This window comes from Trachemys scripta, chromosome 1 (genome assembly GCF_013100865.1).
Source record: "Trachemys scripta elegans isolate TJP31775 chromosome 1, CAS_Tse_1.0, whole genome shotgun sequence".
Classification (NCBI taxonomy): domain Eukaryota; kingdom Metazoa; phylum Chordata; order Testudines; family Emydidae; genus Trachemys; species Trachemys scripta.
In genome coordinates this window covers 302,977,745-302,996,011 of record NC_048298.1, presented here as the reverse complement: position 1 = coordinate 302,996,011, position 18,267 = coordinate 302,977,745, and the positions used below count along the sequence as shown (strand labels likewise).

The 18,267-nt window shown below is 39.7% G+C and overlaps 1 protein-coding gene across 5 annotated transcripts in view; it reads left to right on the top strand.

The window, feature by feature from the left end:
- Positions 1-18,267, top strand: part of CDK8 (cyclin dependent kinase 8) — a 166,087-nt gene that overhangs the window by 118,192 nt on the left and 29,628 nt on the right. For all 5 annotated transcript variants that reach the window (XM_034758718.1, XM_034758716.1, XM_034758721.1 and 2 more), the window contains exons 5-7: positions 6,918-6,975; positions 9,808-9,939; positions 16,084-16,227. In XM_034758718.1, coding sequence (XP_034614609.1) covers positions 6,918-6,975; positions 9,808-9,939; positions 16,084-16,227 — 334 coding nt within the window. The remainder of the gene's footprint in view (positions 1-6,917; positions 6,976-9,807; positions 9,940-16,083; positions 16,228-18,267) is intronic.

The window sequence follows — 18,267 nt, the reverse complement described above, 5'->3', positions numbered from 1 at the left end:
CCTTGGTGTTCACACCTCAACTGCTAGCAGAGCACCTCACCCTCCCTGATTGAACTAACCTCGTTATCTCCTTACTGATTTATACCTGCCTCTGGAGATTTCCATTACTTGCATCTGAAGAAGTGAGGTTCTTACCCACGAAAGCTTATGCTCCCAGTACTTCTGTTAGTCTCAAAGGTGCCACAGGACCCTCTGTTGCTTTGGACAGAAACAGTGACTCTCAATTGAGTTTAATTAGCTTTGTCTTTTAAATACTGGAGAGGGAAAGGTCAAATGGTGTCTGCCTCTTTTTAGGCAGAGTCCACACCAGCAGGTAGAAACACCTGTCCACACTCCCTCTCTTTCACTGGGATTTGATATCCCTCCCTGCTAGTGAGTAAGGTTGTTTAGGGTGATTCCCTCAATCAAGGAAGGGTAAGTGCAGTTCTGCTGCCCTTTACTTATACAATAAGGATAACAATATTTCATCACCTTTGCATTCAATATTTAAAGGGATTTGTTACCCAACACCAGCCAAACGAGAGCATTTTGGCAAAGTAGGTCCATCCTGTTGCGTGTCTAGGAGAGTAGGCATGTCTAGGCAAATATGGTCTGTCCCTGAAGTCTTTTTCCCCCAGCTCATCACCAGATGTCAGAGGAGAGCTCATTCAGACCCTGCTTACATGTATATACTCAGACAAAAAGGCTGAAAGTATATAACACTAATTGAGAGCAAAAACATCCCAGGGATGTTTTAACTATCCCAGAAACAAGCATTATAAACCCAGGAAAATTCTAAGTTAAAGTTATTGTTAAATCCAAACACATTAACATATAGGAATCAGAATAGGTAAAATATTTTTAAATAAAATAAAGTGGATTGTTTTTAAATTGTATTTAATTTTCTTTTTCAAAATACACCTATTTTAAAATTATGAACAACCATTGTTAAGGTCTAACCTTACTATAGTCTATTAATCATTTAAATTTAAATAAAAAAAAATCAAGCAATACTTGTTTATTTCTGGACTTTTAAAGATGGCCAAACTGCTGTAGTAGTGGATGTCACTGGTTAAGTTCCTGGAACTGGAGTTTGTTGAAGTGCTTAAGCAGCTTTTGACAGCAGTAGCCTCTTCTGCAGGGGCAAAGAATATTTTCTTCATTTCAATTTAATTAGTTCAGCTCAATGACTAGTTCATTCAAAGTTGAAAAATCAACTGGGAGTCAAAAAAGCAGGAAAGCTTGTTTTTCCTTTTACCAGCTTCTGAATAAAAATGAGGTCCAAGGGAATGAGATCATCTACTTTAAAATCTTGAAGGACACTGTGACCATAAACAATTTGCTAATTACAGATAATACTTTTGTTTAATTAATTAGTTACCTTTAAATGCAAATCGTATTTTGAAAAGGAAATTTTATGTATCAAGCACATTTAAGGTAGTTTTATTTAATAAATCATTTTGAAAAGTTTCTGTGCTTTTTAATTGAATTCCAATCTCCATCCAAATGCAGTTTGACACAAATTGCTAGTAAAAAATAATCATAATCTAGTAAATAAGAGATGTCATTAACTATCTTATAACATAAAGTAAAAATCAGGAATGTGAATATAAGTATGTTAAGCTACGTAATTGTTTAAATAAATGCATATAGATATAACGTATCCTTCTTCTGAGCAAAAACCCCCACATTTGATTTAAGTCAATCTACCCTCATGGAAATCCTCAGTTCAGGCACCCAAACAACCTTATATCAGCTATGTAGAGATGTCATACAATAACCGTACAATTGTGATAGCATATTAATGCTGATGGGCCCAGATTAGGTTAAGCTGATTTTTAAAGACATTAGATTCTTTTGGGTGTCTTAATTGTGCATTTCCATACCTAATACATTCGTATATCTTTTTAAGTGTAACCATAGTTCTGAATTTTCCTGGATATTTAATGTTTGTGGAATAATTAAAACATTCATATTTTCCCTTGTGTCTGCTAATTTTTCCCTCCTCCACATCCCATTACACATATGCAAACAAAAACCAGTTCATCTCTCCAGTCCTTCACGCTACCATGTGCCTGCATTTACAAACCGGTTCTCTTCCCCTTGCCCTCTGTGTTTAGTAGATCAGGTGCAATGGGGAGTTTATGAAAATAAATATTTAGGATTAATGGTGTTTTTCTGTTCATGACTGAAAGTTTCTCTGTCAGCAGAGGCTAGCACATAAAATCTTCTCCTTCAAAGAAATCCACAAAGAATTGCCCTTTTTGAGTGTCCATCTGCCATTGTTCTCAATGGGACTGAAGCTGCAGGCTGAAAGATGGCAACTACTTCACATTGTTCCCAATCGGGGGAAACAAAACTGTCATTGGAGAAGATGCCCCTTGTGTACTAGGTAGCAGAGATGAGCATTATGAGCAGTTACTGAATGGAGGCAGTGGCCATCTTTACTTAAAGGCAGTTCATGGTCTGAGTTCCGTTGAGAACAACGAAAGATGGTAGTCATTTTGAAAGAGGGGTAATTCCTTATAAGTTTCTCTGAAGGCCTATCTTTACCTTTTGCTGAAGGAGAAACTTTCACTTGTGATGAACTATGGAAAAATTGATCATTAAATTGAAAAATTAACCATAATCTTAAAATTATATTAAAAACTGCCCATTGTACCAAATTTACTGAAGTTTCACCTCTTTGCCAGTTTTTGTGCAAATACTTTACCTGGGATTATTTGTGGGTGGGTGGAGAAAGGGGAAAATGGTCTGACATCTGGTGTTCAATTTCTTAAGTGATCCATTCTAAAATCATTCACTCAGACTTATTAATGTACTCATAAATTCTGAAAAAAAAAATCATATACTCACTAAGTGTTAAAACTTTGGGAAGGATAGATGCTGTATTCTTTATACATAACAAAGTGGCTAAATCCTAGCTTTAATGCAAAACTGAACTCAACATTAACTATTCAGCTGTGATTGGATGCTCCTTAATATTCTGGAGATATGATCAAATTTAGATGTGGAAGATGAAGACCAGAGATCTACCACTATCCACTCCCTGCAATCCTTGGTATTCAGTCCTGTGAATTTAACGGTCTTGCACATCTGGATGATGGAGGGCCCCTACCATAAACTCTCCAATACCAAACAGATTGCCCACCAATTGATAACAATCTGGGGTTGCAAGTTTACAGGTGGTGATTGACACCCATTTCTCCATTGTAAAAGCAGCTTTCATCTTGGTGTCTGTGCACTGCATGGCTGGGGTGAATTTGGCACACAACTCCAGAAAAGTAGCCGTCTGCATCCGAAAGTTCTAAAGCCACTACTGATGTTCCCAAATTTGCATTGTGATGTACTCTTACCACTTGGTTCTTGTTGTACAGACCCAAAACTGCTGCTCCACCATGTACGGTTTCTCCCTGATTTCCTGCAGCAGTTGGTCAGCTTCATTTGTTATCTATCATCCACTCATCCTCAGTATATCCCTGCTATATGTCTGGCTGTTACGATTTTGCACAAGAATGATTTGTCCTGCCCTTTAAATGGACAAGAGACCTGCAGTGATCTGTGCATTCATGTGATGAGATGGAAAATGGCATGAAAGAGTAGTGTATGGGATGGAACTGAGAGATTTATGGGAATTTTGATCCCAAAGTTCTACAGTTCCCTGATAGGAGTGATGATATCTCACAATACAGTACAAACATTTCTTACAAGGTCATGTGCTAGATGGTGGCATAGAGGACATCAGGATGCCTTCCTACAGTGTCACATATCTTCTGCTGATACAACCTGATGCTGTAAGGACATGCTACATGGCAAAGGCAACCAAATATAAATGCACTCCACTGAAATAGCTATGGTGATAACAGTGTGCAGACAGAACTTTTGACAGTAAAACTTTCAGGTGCAGACATGGCTTTACGCTTACCCAGTCTTAATACACAAGCTCTGATCAATGATCCACAGAAATGCATGATGCAATGATTTTAAAGTTCCAGGACTATAGTTTGGAAAAAAAATTCAGCAGTGTTTACAGTAATGTAACCCACATACCTTCTCCTTATACAAGTTTTTCTGCATATTATTATACTAGTATAGCACTAGGTGATTTATAGTGTAAAAGTTTCTCTTGCTGTTAGAAAGGTAATGGAACATACCTCACCTCATTGAAAATTTACAGCTTTATTACACTCCTCAAAGAACCTCTTCTTTTTTAATTTGTCCACAGAAAAAAAGATGTAATCACTCATTCCTGCAGTATGCTGATACCTTGCATGCATGATTACTATGCAGTTACACTAATAAAGCCTGTTGGAGCCTTTTATAGGAAATAATTATTTCTCGTGCAAATAAATAGCCTTGAGGTACTTATATTTTTAATGTGCCTTATTTTATATTATCCTAATATTTTATGAACTGCTGCTAAAAAATCATTTAAAAATCATAAATATGTTTTTACACAATAGTGTGATAGCGCCAATATTCTCAATAACGAAAATTTTAAAATGTGACCTAAAGTATGTTTATGTGATAAATTGTAGTCCCTTCTTCAGAGCTATTGGGAACAACCATATTAATTCTTATACAGCTAAGATTTCCTTTTTGGTGTAGGTGGGGGGAAAAGTAGCAAAATAACTAATAATTGTCCTCTTTGCAGTGGCTTAAATCAGGAAATTCAAAGCGAGAGCTCTAACTGTTATATTTACCACCTTTTGGCTAAGTATTGCAGTTTAAGTGCTTATATAAAATCACCCACTATTAAGGGACCTCATTAAGTCTTTGTTTTTGGGATTTTTCTCAAATCATGTAACATGTTTTTTATTTTAATGCAGCTTTGATTCACTCACAAAAAATGTTAGCATTTGAGGAATCTGTGCCCATCTGATTGCAAGGCAGAGGCTAGTTTATAAAACATATTGTTCATATGAAGACCTGAGAAAATGGTGGCAGAGACAGGGAAAAACTACCAAGATTAAGAATTGAAGAGTCATAATGATGAGCAGCCCAATTCTGTGGCTACATCTAGTACTCCTGGGGGAATTAATTGACAGCTCTAGTAATAATTCATTTAAATTACAATACGGAAACTTATTTCCCAGCACCCTTCAGGAGCACTGCAAGACTTGAGGGAGTCAGGGGTAACGGAGGAGCTCAGCGTGAGGGAAGCAATTATTGGGAAGGAGCCTGTGAGTGAACCTGGAGGGTTATTGGTTGTGGGTGGGAGAAGAATGGAACAGGTCTTTTGGGGGCAGGGGAATTGTTAGAGTTTGGGAGCCTCCCCTATGTAGACCGGGGCAGACTCCTAGCCTTTCGCATTCAGTAAGACACATCTGCCCCTCTCCCAGTGTGTCCTTGCAGCCCCTCCTCCCCCATCCCCATATGGCTCTGCAGCCCCCCCCCCCCCCATTCAGCACTTGAGCCCGCACCCCAGTCTGTCCGTCCCCCCCACACTAGCCCTTCTGAATCCCGGTCTATGATCCCCAGTGTCCCCTCTGTCTGTCCTATGCCGCCTCCATCTGGCCCTTCTGTGAGGGATGCATCCTCTCTGTGAGCTGGCTGTTCTCTTTTCTGCTGTCACAGCAGCCCCTGGTGGGCAAAAAATGTAACTGCAGTTCCAGCTCTGGAGAGAGAAAAAATATCTATAGGGGACATGAATTCTGCGCGGGCGCAGTGGTACAGAATTCCCCCGGGAGTAATCTAACTTCACACCATTGGTGGCAGTATATAGGGTATGTGTAACTACACACCATAGTGAATAGCAGGCTGCTTCTACAGTGTGGTGTGTAGCTACACACATCAGTGAAAGGCTGTGGAAGGGACCTGGCTGTGTGGAGCTGCTGGAGTCTTTCCCTGTTAAAAATAGCAGTCTAGATGGGATAGCACTGCTTGAGCATGTAGGGTTCATACCCACTTTGTTTAGGTGTATCTTTACTCACCTAAGCAGTTCCTCACCACCTACACTGCTGCTTATACCCATGCAAGGGCTGTGTGCAGAGTATGTACTCTACATGCCACCAGAAGGAGAGTGAAGTGTAGATGTCCCTATAGGTCTGTTATCAGTGGTATTAAAAAAAAAACAAAACAGTGAGTAAACTAACCTAAACTTAACTCTCTATTTCCCAAATTAGAAGTGGGTAGACTCAGGTACACTGAGTTTACGCTCGACTACGCTACTTTTGTAGTATAATGTTTTAATTCATTTCCTTAGTATAGAGAAAAGGAAGAGAAGAGGCCTACTTCTTAATATTTGGTAGCCATTATAGCAGTGAGAGAAGAATTTAGCAATAGTTTTAAGGATATGCTTTTATTTTAAGTCTTAAAGCTGGCTGAATTAGTGTACCATATCAATCTGGGATAGTAAATTTAGATGGGTTATGTAGATTTTATGTGGAATATATATTTATATAGTGACTGATATTCAACCTGTATCTTGAGATTTTTCTTGTTAATGTAAAATGTATGTCTGAAGATGTGCCTAATGACCCTTGGCCAAACATATGTTGCAGAGATGACATCTTACACCCGGGTTCTTTGTTGTTTTTTAAGTGGGATGGGGAACAGGCAGTGAAGTACCAGATGTGCACCCTGGTGAGCTGACCAGTTCATAGAGTGATGTTGCTGGAAGTCTTGAAGGCGCTTGCTTGCTTGCTTGCTGTTACGGGTGGAAGAAAGACACCACAATGGCAGTTAGTCTGGGGAGCATAATTTAAAAGGCCCTGGAAAAAAGAGATTGTGAGGGGAAAACCTGAGAGGCAGAGGTAGCAAAGGAAAGCCTGTGTTTTGGATACTTCCACAGCTTTATCACAAAGTAAACATCTATGACGTTATCATGCTGCATTTGGTTTAAAACTGGTGAAACAAAGCTAATGTATTGTTTCAGAGACAAATGTTATTTAGGTTTATCTTGGTATATGTATTGTATATTTATTTTTTTTCCACAGAAACCTGCTAATATTTTAGTTATGGGTGAAGGTCCTGAGCGAGGAAGAGTAAAAATTGGTATGTTATATCTTTGATAAGTCCCAGTGTAGCATTTAAGTTAGAATGTTCTGAAGGTGCAGTTGCATCACTTAAGATAGTTACTTAAAATAATATTAGTATGTGTCTGGAAACTTTATCAAAAGCTATTTTGAGTGACTGGCTTTTTGATATCAGACCTGTGCACCAATTACCAATGGTGCACAGCTACAGCCTCATCAATGAAAAGGGGGGGAAAAATTCCTATGCCATTATATTATATGGGTGCGTGCTGGGAGGGGGATCTGGGACAAAGATAATGGTCAGCTTGGAAGAGTGAAGGAAAATAAGTGAGATTTTAAATGACCTATTTTTACCACCAAAGTGCCAAGACACTAACTTGCTCCGTATTATAAAATCTAAATAGGGAACTGTTCATTATTCCGAATATTAAATTTTATAATAAAAGTGAGAGTGACTGTTGATTTACGAACTGCCCTTGAAAGGGTAGCCAGATTTCTGGGAGACACAGGAATCAAAAGGAGACTTAAAAAGTGCAGAAAATCTTGATTGAGAGAGAGACATTTGGTAAGAACTAACACTAAATATATTCAAAATGGTGAGGGGCAAGTAGGGTGGGGGGAAGAAACTGAAACTTTCCCACTATTTTATCTTCCGGTGTGAACCACTTTTCTCAGTGAAAGGATAATTTGCAGAATCTCCAAATCGTTCTATAAAGTCTATTTTAAAAAGTAACTAAAAATAATCTAACCATAGTCTAATAATAATGAGCCACACCGTGGCATGCACTAGTTCATCATTGATGCACCAATAGCTTTCTAATGCACACCCTGTATTGTTATACTAATCTAGTCAGGCAGTCCAGTTTGGCAGAATTTTTTTTTAAACAGATTGTTTTTCATTTCCCTCTGACTTTTTCTTTTATGAGATGATTCTTCCACAATGTCACCCTGTATTCTTTGGTGTTTTTGTTTATCTGAAACACCAACTGTTAATCACTAATTTGCTAATCAAGGGTGGAATTTTCCTGAGGTGTTCGGCACTGCCCTAACTCTGCTCCCATTGAGGTCAATGGGAATTGACTTCAGAAGGAGTAGAATTAGATCAGTGCTGATCATGTCAGAAAATCCCACCCTTTAAAATTTTAGCACCCTTTAGAGGTGTAAGATTGATGATAGAGACCAAGGTCTTCTATCTGCAAAACAGCATGGACAGCAGAAGTGAACATTTCTTCCCATTACCTTAATCTTCATGGAGCATGCACTTCCAAGAGTGAGCGTGTAGGTCAGACTCCAGGCACATTCAGTGTCAATTGTGTTGGTGATTTTTGTGATGTAGACAATTATCCATTAGTATTTGTTCACAGACCACCAACTTATTTCGCAAGTCATTTGGTAATAACTTGAGATTTCTACTAAATTTGGTCAGACATTGCTGATGGACAGGTGAAAGATTCTGCATCCGCCCACCAGTCCTCTGAGCCATCCAGTCCCAACAGTAGAAAAGCCTTTATTTCTAGGTGTGTTATCAGTTTGAAAAAATTGCAATTTTTAACATGTTTTTGCAACAGTAGGAAAAGAATGCTTACGTATCCCCATACCAAGGGCTTCCACTCTTCTAGTATTAATACTTTTTAAAAAAACACATAACTGGTATATTTAACATAAAATAAGCTTTATAGGCTTTTTATGCTATTTTGACTCCACTTTTTACTGGGTATTTTTCCACATTTTTTTCATAGATATCTATGAATTCTTCATATCATGGGTTATCTTGATTTTTAATATAGAAAATTATAAAATGTCTCTTTTTAAATGCAATAAAATAATTTAAAGTAGGGAGGCACATAGAGGCAAATAGTTACTTTAGATTGTGGAGCAAAATTAGATATGAGAATTTACTCTGCAAGTTTTCCTCATTAGCTGAGTTATTACATGTGGCATGGGTTTAACCCCTTCTCTCTCAAAACTGCTATAGGCCTCACACTCCTCCCCAGTCCTACTCAGTATATATAGGCTCCCACTCCACCATACCAAATTCTTCGGTGTTTGGGACTTCGAAAACCTGTTTTAGTGGGAATACCCACTTCTCAATCCTCTGTCCATCTTGTCCTATACCATCTAAATTCTGGTCAGTTCAGATAGCTCTGTGAGAAACTGTAGATTACAAATCCCAACAAGCAGTTTAGACAGAATATTTTTCTTAAATGGAAGACATTTTAAAAGCATAGCTTAAATGGTTTCATCTTGGTACTGGTGATACTTTGTGACCAATTTAAATTGAGAAGAGGCTTTCAGGGAAGAAGATACCCTCATGATTGGAATCACCTCTTGTTTGGGGCGTGAAGGAAACCCTGCTTCAATTGCAACCAGCTTTTCATAGGTAGTTCTTGTGTCATACGTGTATGTATTATAAATCATTCTAACCTTTACAGAATTACTATTTCACCCATTTTCCCCCCTTTAATGTTTCCTGAACAAACAGCCCTGTGATAATAGAATATTCCACCAGACAGAAAACTGACCCCCTGGCTAGCCAATAAGGACTTACCCAGTGTTCTGAGAGCTACACGAGTTGACATGCTTTTTTCAGAACAGTGGTAAATTCTTGATTCTAAATGGCTTTCTTTAGTAATGATTTATAATGATATACTTCATAGGTGATGATGCTGAATAATTGCAACATAAACTATAAGGAAATGGTAAAGTTAGACTATCAGGATTCATATTTACTACAGTGTGTTTGCTTTTTAGCACAATTTTGGTAGATTTAACAAATGAGCTCAATCATTTCATTTGATCAATGTGAAGTTTCCTTAACTTTTTAAAGCACTTTTTTTTTTAAATTTTGCAGCTGATATGGGCTTTGCCAGATTATTTAATTCACCTCTGAAGCCTTTAGCAGACTTGGATCCAGTCGTTGTAACATTCTGGTATCGAGCTCCAGAATTACTTCTTGGAGCAAGGCATTATACCAAAGCTATTGGTAAGTAAAATTAAGTACCAATTTATTAATGTGTTACTTAGGCAAAATATACCTGAATTACTGAAATGTTGGCATGTGAATACAAGTATGGGAGAAACACAGGTGGAAAAGTACACCATTGAATTACTTGAAGAAACATTAATCACTGACATTTTATTTAGTTTAAATACTATTTTAAAACTCTTTCCTGACTAGTAAACATAATAAACTCAGATGTCCTTGATGTATAATTTTATATAGTTTCTTATCACTAGAAATTTCAAAAAGAATATTACTACTTGCAATAGAATGAAATATTGACACACCTCTTAAAATTGTCAAAATCCAGAAAATGACAGCATGGAACAGAATACTTTAGTTTTATTACTTTGGGTTTTTACTACTTAGATTTTTAACAAAGACATAAAGCAATATTTCAGTTTATGAAATGTATAGACTGGAGACAGTATTAGCTGCACTGAAACTATGCTGCAGCTGTCAAGACTGATGTGGCTGTGACACACCTTTCATTTACTATTTTTTGTTTTCTTTTCCCTGAAGAAACCTTTGCATTTTCTTGTGAAAAATGAGACTAGTTTAAACCTGCTATTCAATGGGAGGGTTGTCACCCAGAAGTTTTAACTCAATGCAATAAAAAGATAGGTTCTTCCTCCATTCAAGTCTATCTAGAAGAAGCACCTAAGTTGGGGGAAGTCACTTTCCTCCTAGTATTGCCCCTGCCGGTATTGATCTGCTTTGAACAGCTCCAGCATGGCACTGCTGAATCTACTGTGCCACAGTCAGCACTTGCTGTCAGTCCGTGAAAAATGCCAAACGTAAGAGAGAGGAGACTGTGTGTGGCAGTGGTACAAACTGTCACAGAGCAGGCTTGACAGCAGTATGAAGTTCTCTTTAGTGCTTTTAATAGCTTTTAAAAAGAGTGATAGAGGCACAGAAGAAAAAAAAGGGGGGTGGGACTGGAATTCTCCATTCCATGCTGTCTTTGACTACTTGGCTTGCTAAAGGAAGTTGCCAAAGGTTGCAACCCTCTTAAGAAGGACTTCTTCAAGTAGTGTCCCGAGAGGTGTTCAACTCTAGGTGCGTTTGTGCCCCACATGTTTCAGATTGGAGATTTTAGGTAGCAGTGTCCATTTGGCTCATGCATGCAACCCCTGCAGCCTCGTGCCCTGCACTGTGGCTATATAGAGCTGCGTGGGCAAACTGCCCTCAAGTCTTTCTCAGCTGCCTCGACTTGAGGTGGAGTCTCAGCAGTATCTGAGTTCCCCGTGCCTCTTCAGGAACCCCTCTCACAAGCACTTTTTGCAACATGAAATTGACACTCTCCTAAATCTGGGTGCTATAGAACCAGTTCCCATGCAACACAGAGGGAAAAGATTTTATTCCAGGTACTTCGTGGCTCCAAAAAAGAAAGGTGGTTGAGACCTATTCTAGATCTAAGATTTCTCAACAGATTGTAAAGATTCAGAGGTTCAAAATGGTAACTCTTGCAGCAATAATTCCGTCATTGATTGGTGATTGGTTCTTGGCTTTCGACCTTGAAGATGCTTACTTTCATATAGCGATCCACCACAGCGCAGAAGTTTCCTACACTTCACTCTGGATTAAGAGCACTTTCAATACATGGTGCTCCTGTTTGGTCTCTGGTCTGCACCCAGAGTGTTCTCAAAAGTTCTTTCGGAGGTAGCGGCTCATCTTCACAGATGAGGAACCGTGATTCCCCATCTCCCCCCACCTTGATGATCGCCTGTTCAAAGAGCGGTTTTTTAACAGTGCTTCAACAGCCACTCAGAGGGCCATAGACCTGTTTCTCAGACTGGGACTACAATTAAACATCCGAAATTCCACCCTAACTCTGGTGCAAACTCTGGAGTTCATAGGAGCTTGCTTTGATGCTGTAACGGCCAATGCATTCCTCCCTTCACACAGGTCCATAACCAATTTAGGCACTATAGTCCAAGTCAGCCCTGAAATATCAACCAAAAATTATCTCCAGTTATTCGGACATATGGCAGCTGGCACCTTCGTAATAAATCATGCAAGTCTTCACATGCACTGCCTCCAAGGGCTGGCTCAGAAGTGTTGATTCATCAAGCAAACAACTCTCCATGCCTTTGGCAGGAGAAAAAAAAATCCCTCAACTAGTGGAAGAACCCACATAATGTTTGTTCATGGATCCCCTTTGCTCAGCCATCTCCAACATCAGAAATAATGGATGCACTCCTACTGGGATGGGGAGCTCACCTAGATTCTGCTCACACTATTCAAGGCAGGTGGTCTCCTCTCGAGTCCACCCTTCACCTCAACTTGCTGGAACTCAAAGCCATCAGAAATGCCTGTATCCATTTCCTCCCGCTGACGGGGCAAATGCCCACAGATCATGATGGACAATATGTCATGCAAGTTTTACAGAAACTGTCAAGGGGAGCAAGATTGTCTTCCTTTTGCACTGAATTGGTGCATATGAAACTAAATCAACATTTCAGCAGCTTACCTTCTGGGCGTACAAAACAATGCAGTGGATGCTCTCAGCAGACACCTCTCGTAAGATCATGAATGGGAGATAGATCCCACTATACTCCACCGCATATTTTAGTGTTGGGGCATCCCACAGATAGACCTGTTCTCCCCAGCCAAGGACAAGAAGCTCTTGAGGAAGTCTGGATCACCGCTCCCTGGGAGATGCCTTTCTCCTTCGTTAGAGTCAAGCCTTCTGTATGCATTTTCCCCGACTTCCTTCATATCCAAAGTGCTGTTCAAGATAAGGAAAGCTAAAGCCAAAGTTATTCTCTTTGTTCAGACATGGTCAAGACAAACATGGTTTCCTTACCTGTATCAGCTCACTGCTTGTCAATTGATCACTCTCCAGACTGTCCTCCATCTTCTCTCTCAGGATGCTGGTCAAATCCATCACCCCAACCTTGGGGTTCTTTTGATCAAGGCATGGCTGCTAGATCAGGGGAGGGCAAACTACGGCCCGCAGAATTGCCAGCCCCATGGTGCAGCAAGGCTAAGGCAGGATCCCTGCCTGCCCTGGCCCCACGCTGCTCCCGGCACCAATGGGAGCTTCGGGGGTGGTACCCACAGGTGAGAGCAGCGCACAAACGAGCCACCTGCCCTGCCCCACCCCACCCCCAGGAGCCACTGCCGGACATGTTGCCGCTTCTGGGAGTGGCATGGGGCCAGAGCAGGCAGGGAGCCTGCCTTAGCCCAGCTGCACACCACTGCCACCCTGGAGCCACTTGAGGTAAGCAGTGCCAGGTCGGAGCCCGCACCCCGAACTCCTCCTGCGCCCCGCATCCCAACCCCTGCCGCATCCCTCCTGCACCCCGCACCCCCTGCTCTAAGCCCCATACCCCCTCCCTTGAGCCCCTTGCCACACCCCTCCTGCACCCCTGAACCCCCTAACCTTCTCCCTTGAGTCCCTTGCTGTACCTTTCCTGCACCCCAATGCCCTGCCCTGAACCCCCTCCTTCACCCCAACCCTCTGCCCCAGCCCTACATTCATGGCCCTGCATACAATTTCCCCACCCAGATGTGGCCCTTGAGCCAAAAAGTTTGCCCACCTCTGTGCTAGATGGTTTGCAGGGTTAGAAACAACCCGTTCTGAGGATGTAAAGAGAGTGCTGTTACATAGCAGGAAACTATCTACTTGTGACGCATATACTCAAAAGTGGATGAGATTCAAACACTGGTGTGACATAAAAACATCTTTCACCTCCATCTTCTCTCTTATCATCTGTACTAGATTACATCTTAGAGCTAAAAATGAGAGGATTATCTTTAAACTCCATAAACATGCGTTTGGCCGCTATTATGGCCTTCCATCATATAGTAGAGGGTTTTTCCATTTTTGTTCATTCTACAATGAGGAAGTTTCTCAAGGGACTGGACAACATCATCCCACTAATCAGATGCCCTCCACTGGCATGGTACCTCAACTTGGTACTCAGATGTCTTACAAGGCCTCCCTTTGAACCTATGGCCACCTGCTCCCTTCTACGCTGTCACTCCATGAGATCCCTCTCTACAGGCTTTCTTAAGAACGTTCCCAGTCACAGAAATATGTACAGCTGTGACTTGAACATTCATTCATTCGTTCATTTGCTGACCCCCATGCAGTCGCACATGCCTCAGTTTCTCATGCCATATTTGGTTCTACTGTTCTATCTTCAATCTTTGACTTGACTCTGAAGCCCCACCCCTCCGTAGATTGTACTGCTCGATAGTCACCTAGAGTGGAGCACACAAAGGGACACTACTCAAAGAAGGAGACTCACCCTGTGCAATAACTCTGGTTCTTTGAGATGTATCCCCCTATGGGTGCTCCACTACCTGCCCTCCTCCTCTCTGCTTCGGAGTTCAACAGGCTTTGCGGTAGAGAAGGCAATGAGGGAGGTTTGCCTATGCAACTCTACATAGACTCGTGCAGGGCACAAGACTGCAGGGGGTGTGTGCATGGGCTGAACAGACACTGCTACCTACCCATTGGGCAAAAGCTCACCTAGAGTGGGGGCACCCATAGGGAGGACACATTTCAAAGAGCTATAGTTACCGCACGTGGTGAGTTATCTTCTCTTCTTTCACTAGTGCATTTTAATCATTCTGTGAACCACATGGATATTGTTCTATACTGCAGTAAAACACCCATTGTTGGCCCAGCTGCTGGCCCAGCCTCTGACCCTCCCCACTTGCGGGGTCCAGTCTAAGCCCAAACATCTACACTGCAGTTTTCTAGCACTGCAGCCCATGACCCGTGAACCAGGCCAGTCACATGTTTTATTGAAGTGTAGACATACTTTAAGACACTTGTGCATAAATTATTGCTCCTGTAAAGCATTCTCTTATACCTCACCCTTGTGTAATTCCAATGGAAAATGTTAATTATTTTACTGCCTTTTTAGGTTGAACACCTTAAAAAAAAAAAAAAAAATTCCACCAACTATTACTGCCAACTTTTTTACCGAGAATATTCTCACCATTAAATACATTTTTAACCTATTAACCTCTTCTCTTTTTCTCTAAACCTTTGCTTGTCCTCCTATTGTTTTCTCCTTCTACAGCAATGTATCAGCTATTTATTTTCTGCTTGCAGCACATGGAGCTGCAGAGAAACTCATGGGCTTTAGCTCATAACTTTTTTCAGTATAGATAAAAACTCACTTTATGTGAAAATTGAATGGTGAAATTACGCTGTGTACATCATTTGGTTCTGTCCTTGTTCATGACCTTCTATTACTCATTCAAGATGCTGCTGACCACAATGGTACATTAGTTAGATATCTTATAAATGCACACTATAGCAAATGTGATCTAGAAAATGCAATGTGTCTACTGAATTTACAAACTAAGGCATAACAGGAAGATTAAAAGTTTTTCCTAAGCATGTCTTGATTTTGGAAAGTATCTTAAATATGTATATAAGCAGTACATATATGTATATACTCTTAATTTTAATGCTCTTGAAAGGGGCAATGTGACATGACATTCTAATAGTGGTAAAAAAGGGGGATTGGTCCTTATTTCTGTCACATTTTTCAGTTTGGGAGATGAAGTTTTGAAAGTGAGTTATCTCTGAGCTTTTGTAGAGAAAAGTCAACATTTTTTCCTTATAAAAAATTCTTTTGAACACCTACCTTTTTAGGAATTTATTTGTATATAGGAGCACCTATGGGCCTCTGAAGTTTTGAAATGTAAAAAAGGCAAAGGGCAGGGGAAAGGGATACAACATAAAAGTGAAATGGCGAAGGTGAAAAGTGCTTAAAATCAAGATTTGATTTGTTTATTTAGTTAAGTTTTATAGACAGTTCCCCAATTGGTCAACTAACGTCTAGTCCCAGTGACTAGTAGTTGCAAACTTAAAATATTGCATGCTTTCTCAGCTCTCATCATATAAAATTACTGTGCATTCTGCAAAATGAATTACTTACTGTGCTGTACACAGATGATTGCAGCCTAAAGGTAAAATTTGAAGTGTTGCAATCTTGTAATAGAAATCTCTAGTTCCACATGAATACTTGACATCCAGGAGCCTTATTTCTTAGAATTTATAAGATATTTAAGAATTATACTTCTACCTGACAAAGATCTGTGTTTTCTTTTGGAAAAATCCATTTGATTTTATTTCTTTTCTCCTTTTTTAAAAAGATATTTGGGCGATAGGATGTATATTTGCAGAGCTGCTAACATCAGAGCCAATATTCCACTGTCGACAAGAGGACATCAAAACTAGTAATCCTTATCACCATGACCAGCTGGACAGAATATTCAATGTAATGGGATTTCCTGCAGGTACATATTGTGTGTTTTTGTTGTCTTTTTTTAATTACTCCTATTCAAACCAAGATACATGTATTTGAAATTGTTGCTGTCTTTGCATATGAAGGTTGCAGCTGATCAAAGCAATAAAGCTGTTCAAATATAATCTTTGTTTCATGAATTGCAAAATCGAGTGTGAGTCTAAACATAGTGCTGCTACCAAGTGGAATTTTATATTACTACTACTACTACTAATAGGATTGACTTTGTAACATCTGTATGTATATTCAATATTTTACCATATTTAAAAGGACCGAATTTTCTTACCCAGAAATACTGCTAATGTTTTTATTTCCCTGTATCTCCTCAGTGTTGTTTCTTATATACTTTAAACTTTACAGAGGACTGGCAGATCTGGGCAAAAAGTATTGCACCTACTGGTAAATCTTTTGCAAATGTTTAATTCTTGCAAAAATAAACTATTTTGCATTTTCATTTTCAGTTTTCTGTTGTGGCAGAAAATATACTAGTGTGTCTTGATTTGGAAAAACTGCTTTTGTCTAACCAGAAAACTGAGGGTCAGGCCTAAGCCCAGACCCAAAGCAAATTCCGAACAGCGAGCCTTTTGCTACGCCTTTCCCTCAACCCTTGGTAGTACCTTGTTTAGATACCCCTGAACATCTGTTGGGTTAGTGGGATGTCTTCTGGTGTTTATATGGCTACTGGTGTGTTGTCAAAATGATAGAGGCCTTATTTTAATATTTGATCCCTCTCTCCTCCATTGTGTTTATTCCCTCCATCATGCAGAGTCCATTCAACAGGCTTCTACAAATAGTCTTGTTCTTCCATCACCTTGTTAGAATCTCATTGGCTTCCTGCCTCTTATCACAAGAAGTTCAAACTCTTTTCCCCACCTTCATATTCACCCCCTAGTCACTCTTCTGTTTTTTTCTGAACATTTAATTTCCATTTCCCACTTTTGGCTTCATGCCTTCTATCATGCTTCTCCCAACTTGTGGAACAATCTTCCTTTCCCTATCTATCTAGTGCTTTCTCTTTCCTCCTTCAAAAAATCTCCTTAAAGCGGATTTCTTTAAGCAGTCCATTCTTCTCTCACTGCTAAACTTTTTTGTGTGTGTCTTTAGAGTCTAAATAAAGCAAGATAAACTTTTTTGGGGCAGAGATTGTCTTTGTGAAGTTCTATGTAAATATATAGTACTGTGTTAATGTTTTGTAAAAAGTTTGGATTGCATTGTGTGAACAGTTGATCTTGGTGTGAAGGTCCCCACTTCTTACCCAAGAATATAATTGTTTACCATTTTATTACTTTAAAACCTTTTCTTGTATCATTTGCCATTATAAAACCATTAATCTGGTGCAAAAACAGACAAATATGAGAGGGAGGAAAAGGAAATAAAGATAACATGCAAAGCAGGAAACAATTAGATAAATTTCTTCCGTAGTTGGTTCTAGATTTTTTGACCTCATCTTCTATCTAGATGGACCAGCAAAGTCCTCAGTTTTTCAGGTCGATGTCTATTCTCTGTCATTAATGCCATGCAATTATAAACAGTTGTAAAGTTCTGCAGCTCATAAAGTTCCAGGAGTACAAACCTAAATTATACAGATGGCTAGATTTTTCAAATCCACAGGTACAGGAGAATGTCATATAGTCTCTACACCAGAAACATGGTACTTTTGTCTGCAGGAAAATGGTAAATGCCATCCCAGAGAATAGGAAAAGAATTTAGAAGAAAAAGAGGCTACTGACATGGAGCTTTGGGATTGACTATATGCTTAAAAATTACTTACAAAGTGAAAGATACATCACAAACTTCAGGGTCACATTAAAATAGTTTTAACAGTTATTTGATTTTTTTTTTGCCTTGTATATTAATAAATTGAGAAATAGGTTCCTTATCCATAGTCTGCACTTGATGATATACCTTAATCATTGCTGACATACATCCTTTAATTACAGCATGTGTCTGGGGTAGAATTGGCTAAAACTTTTATATTTGTTGAGCGTGGCTGCAGCTACAATGGCTGCTGCAAATGATGGGTAATGCCATC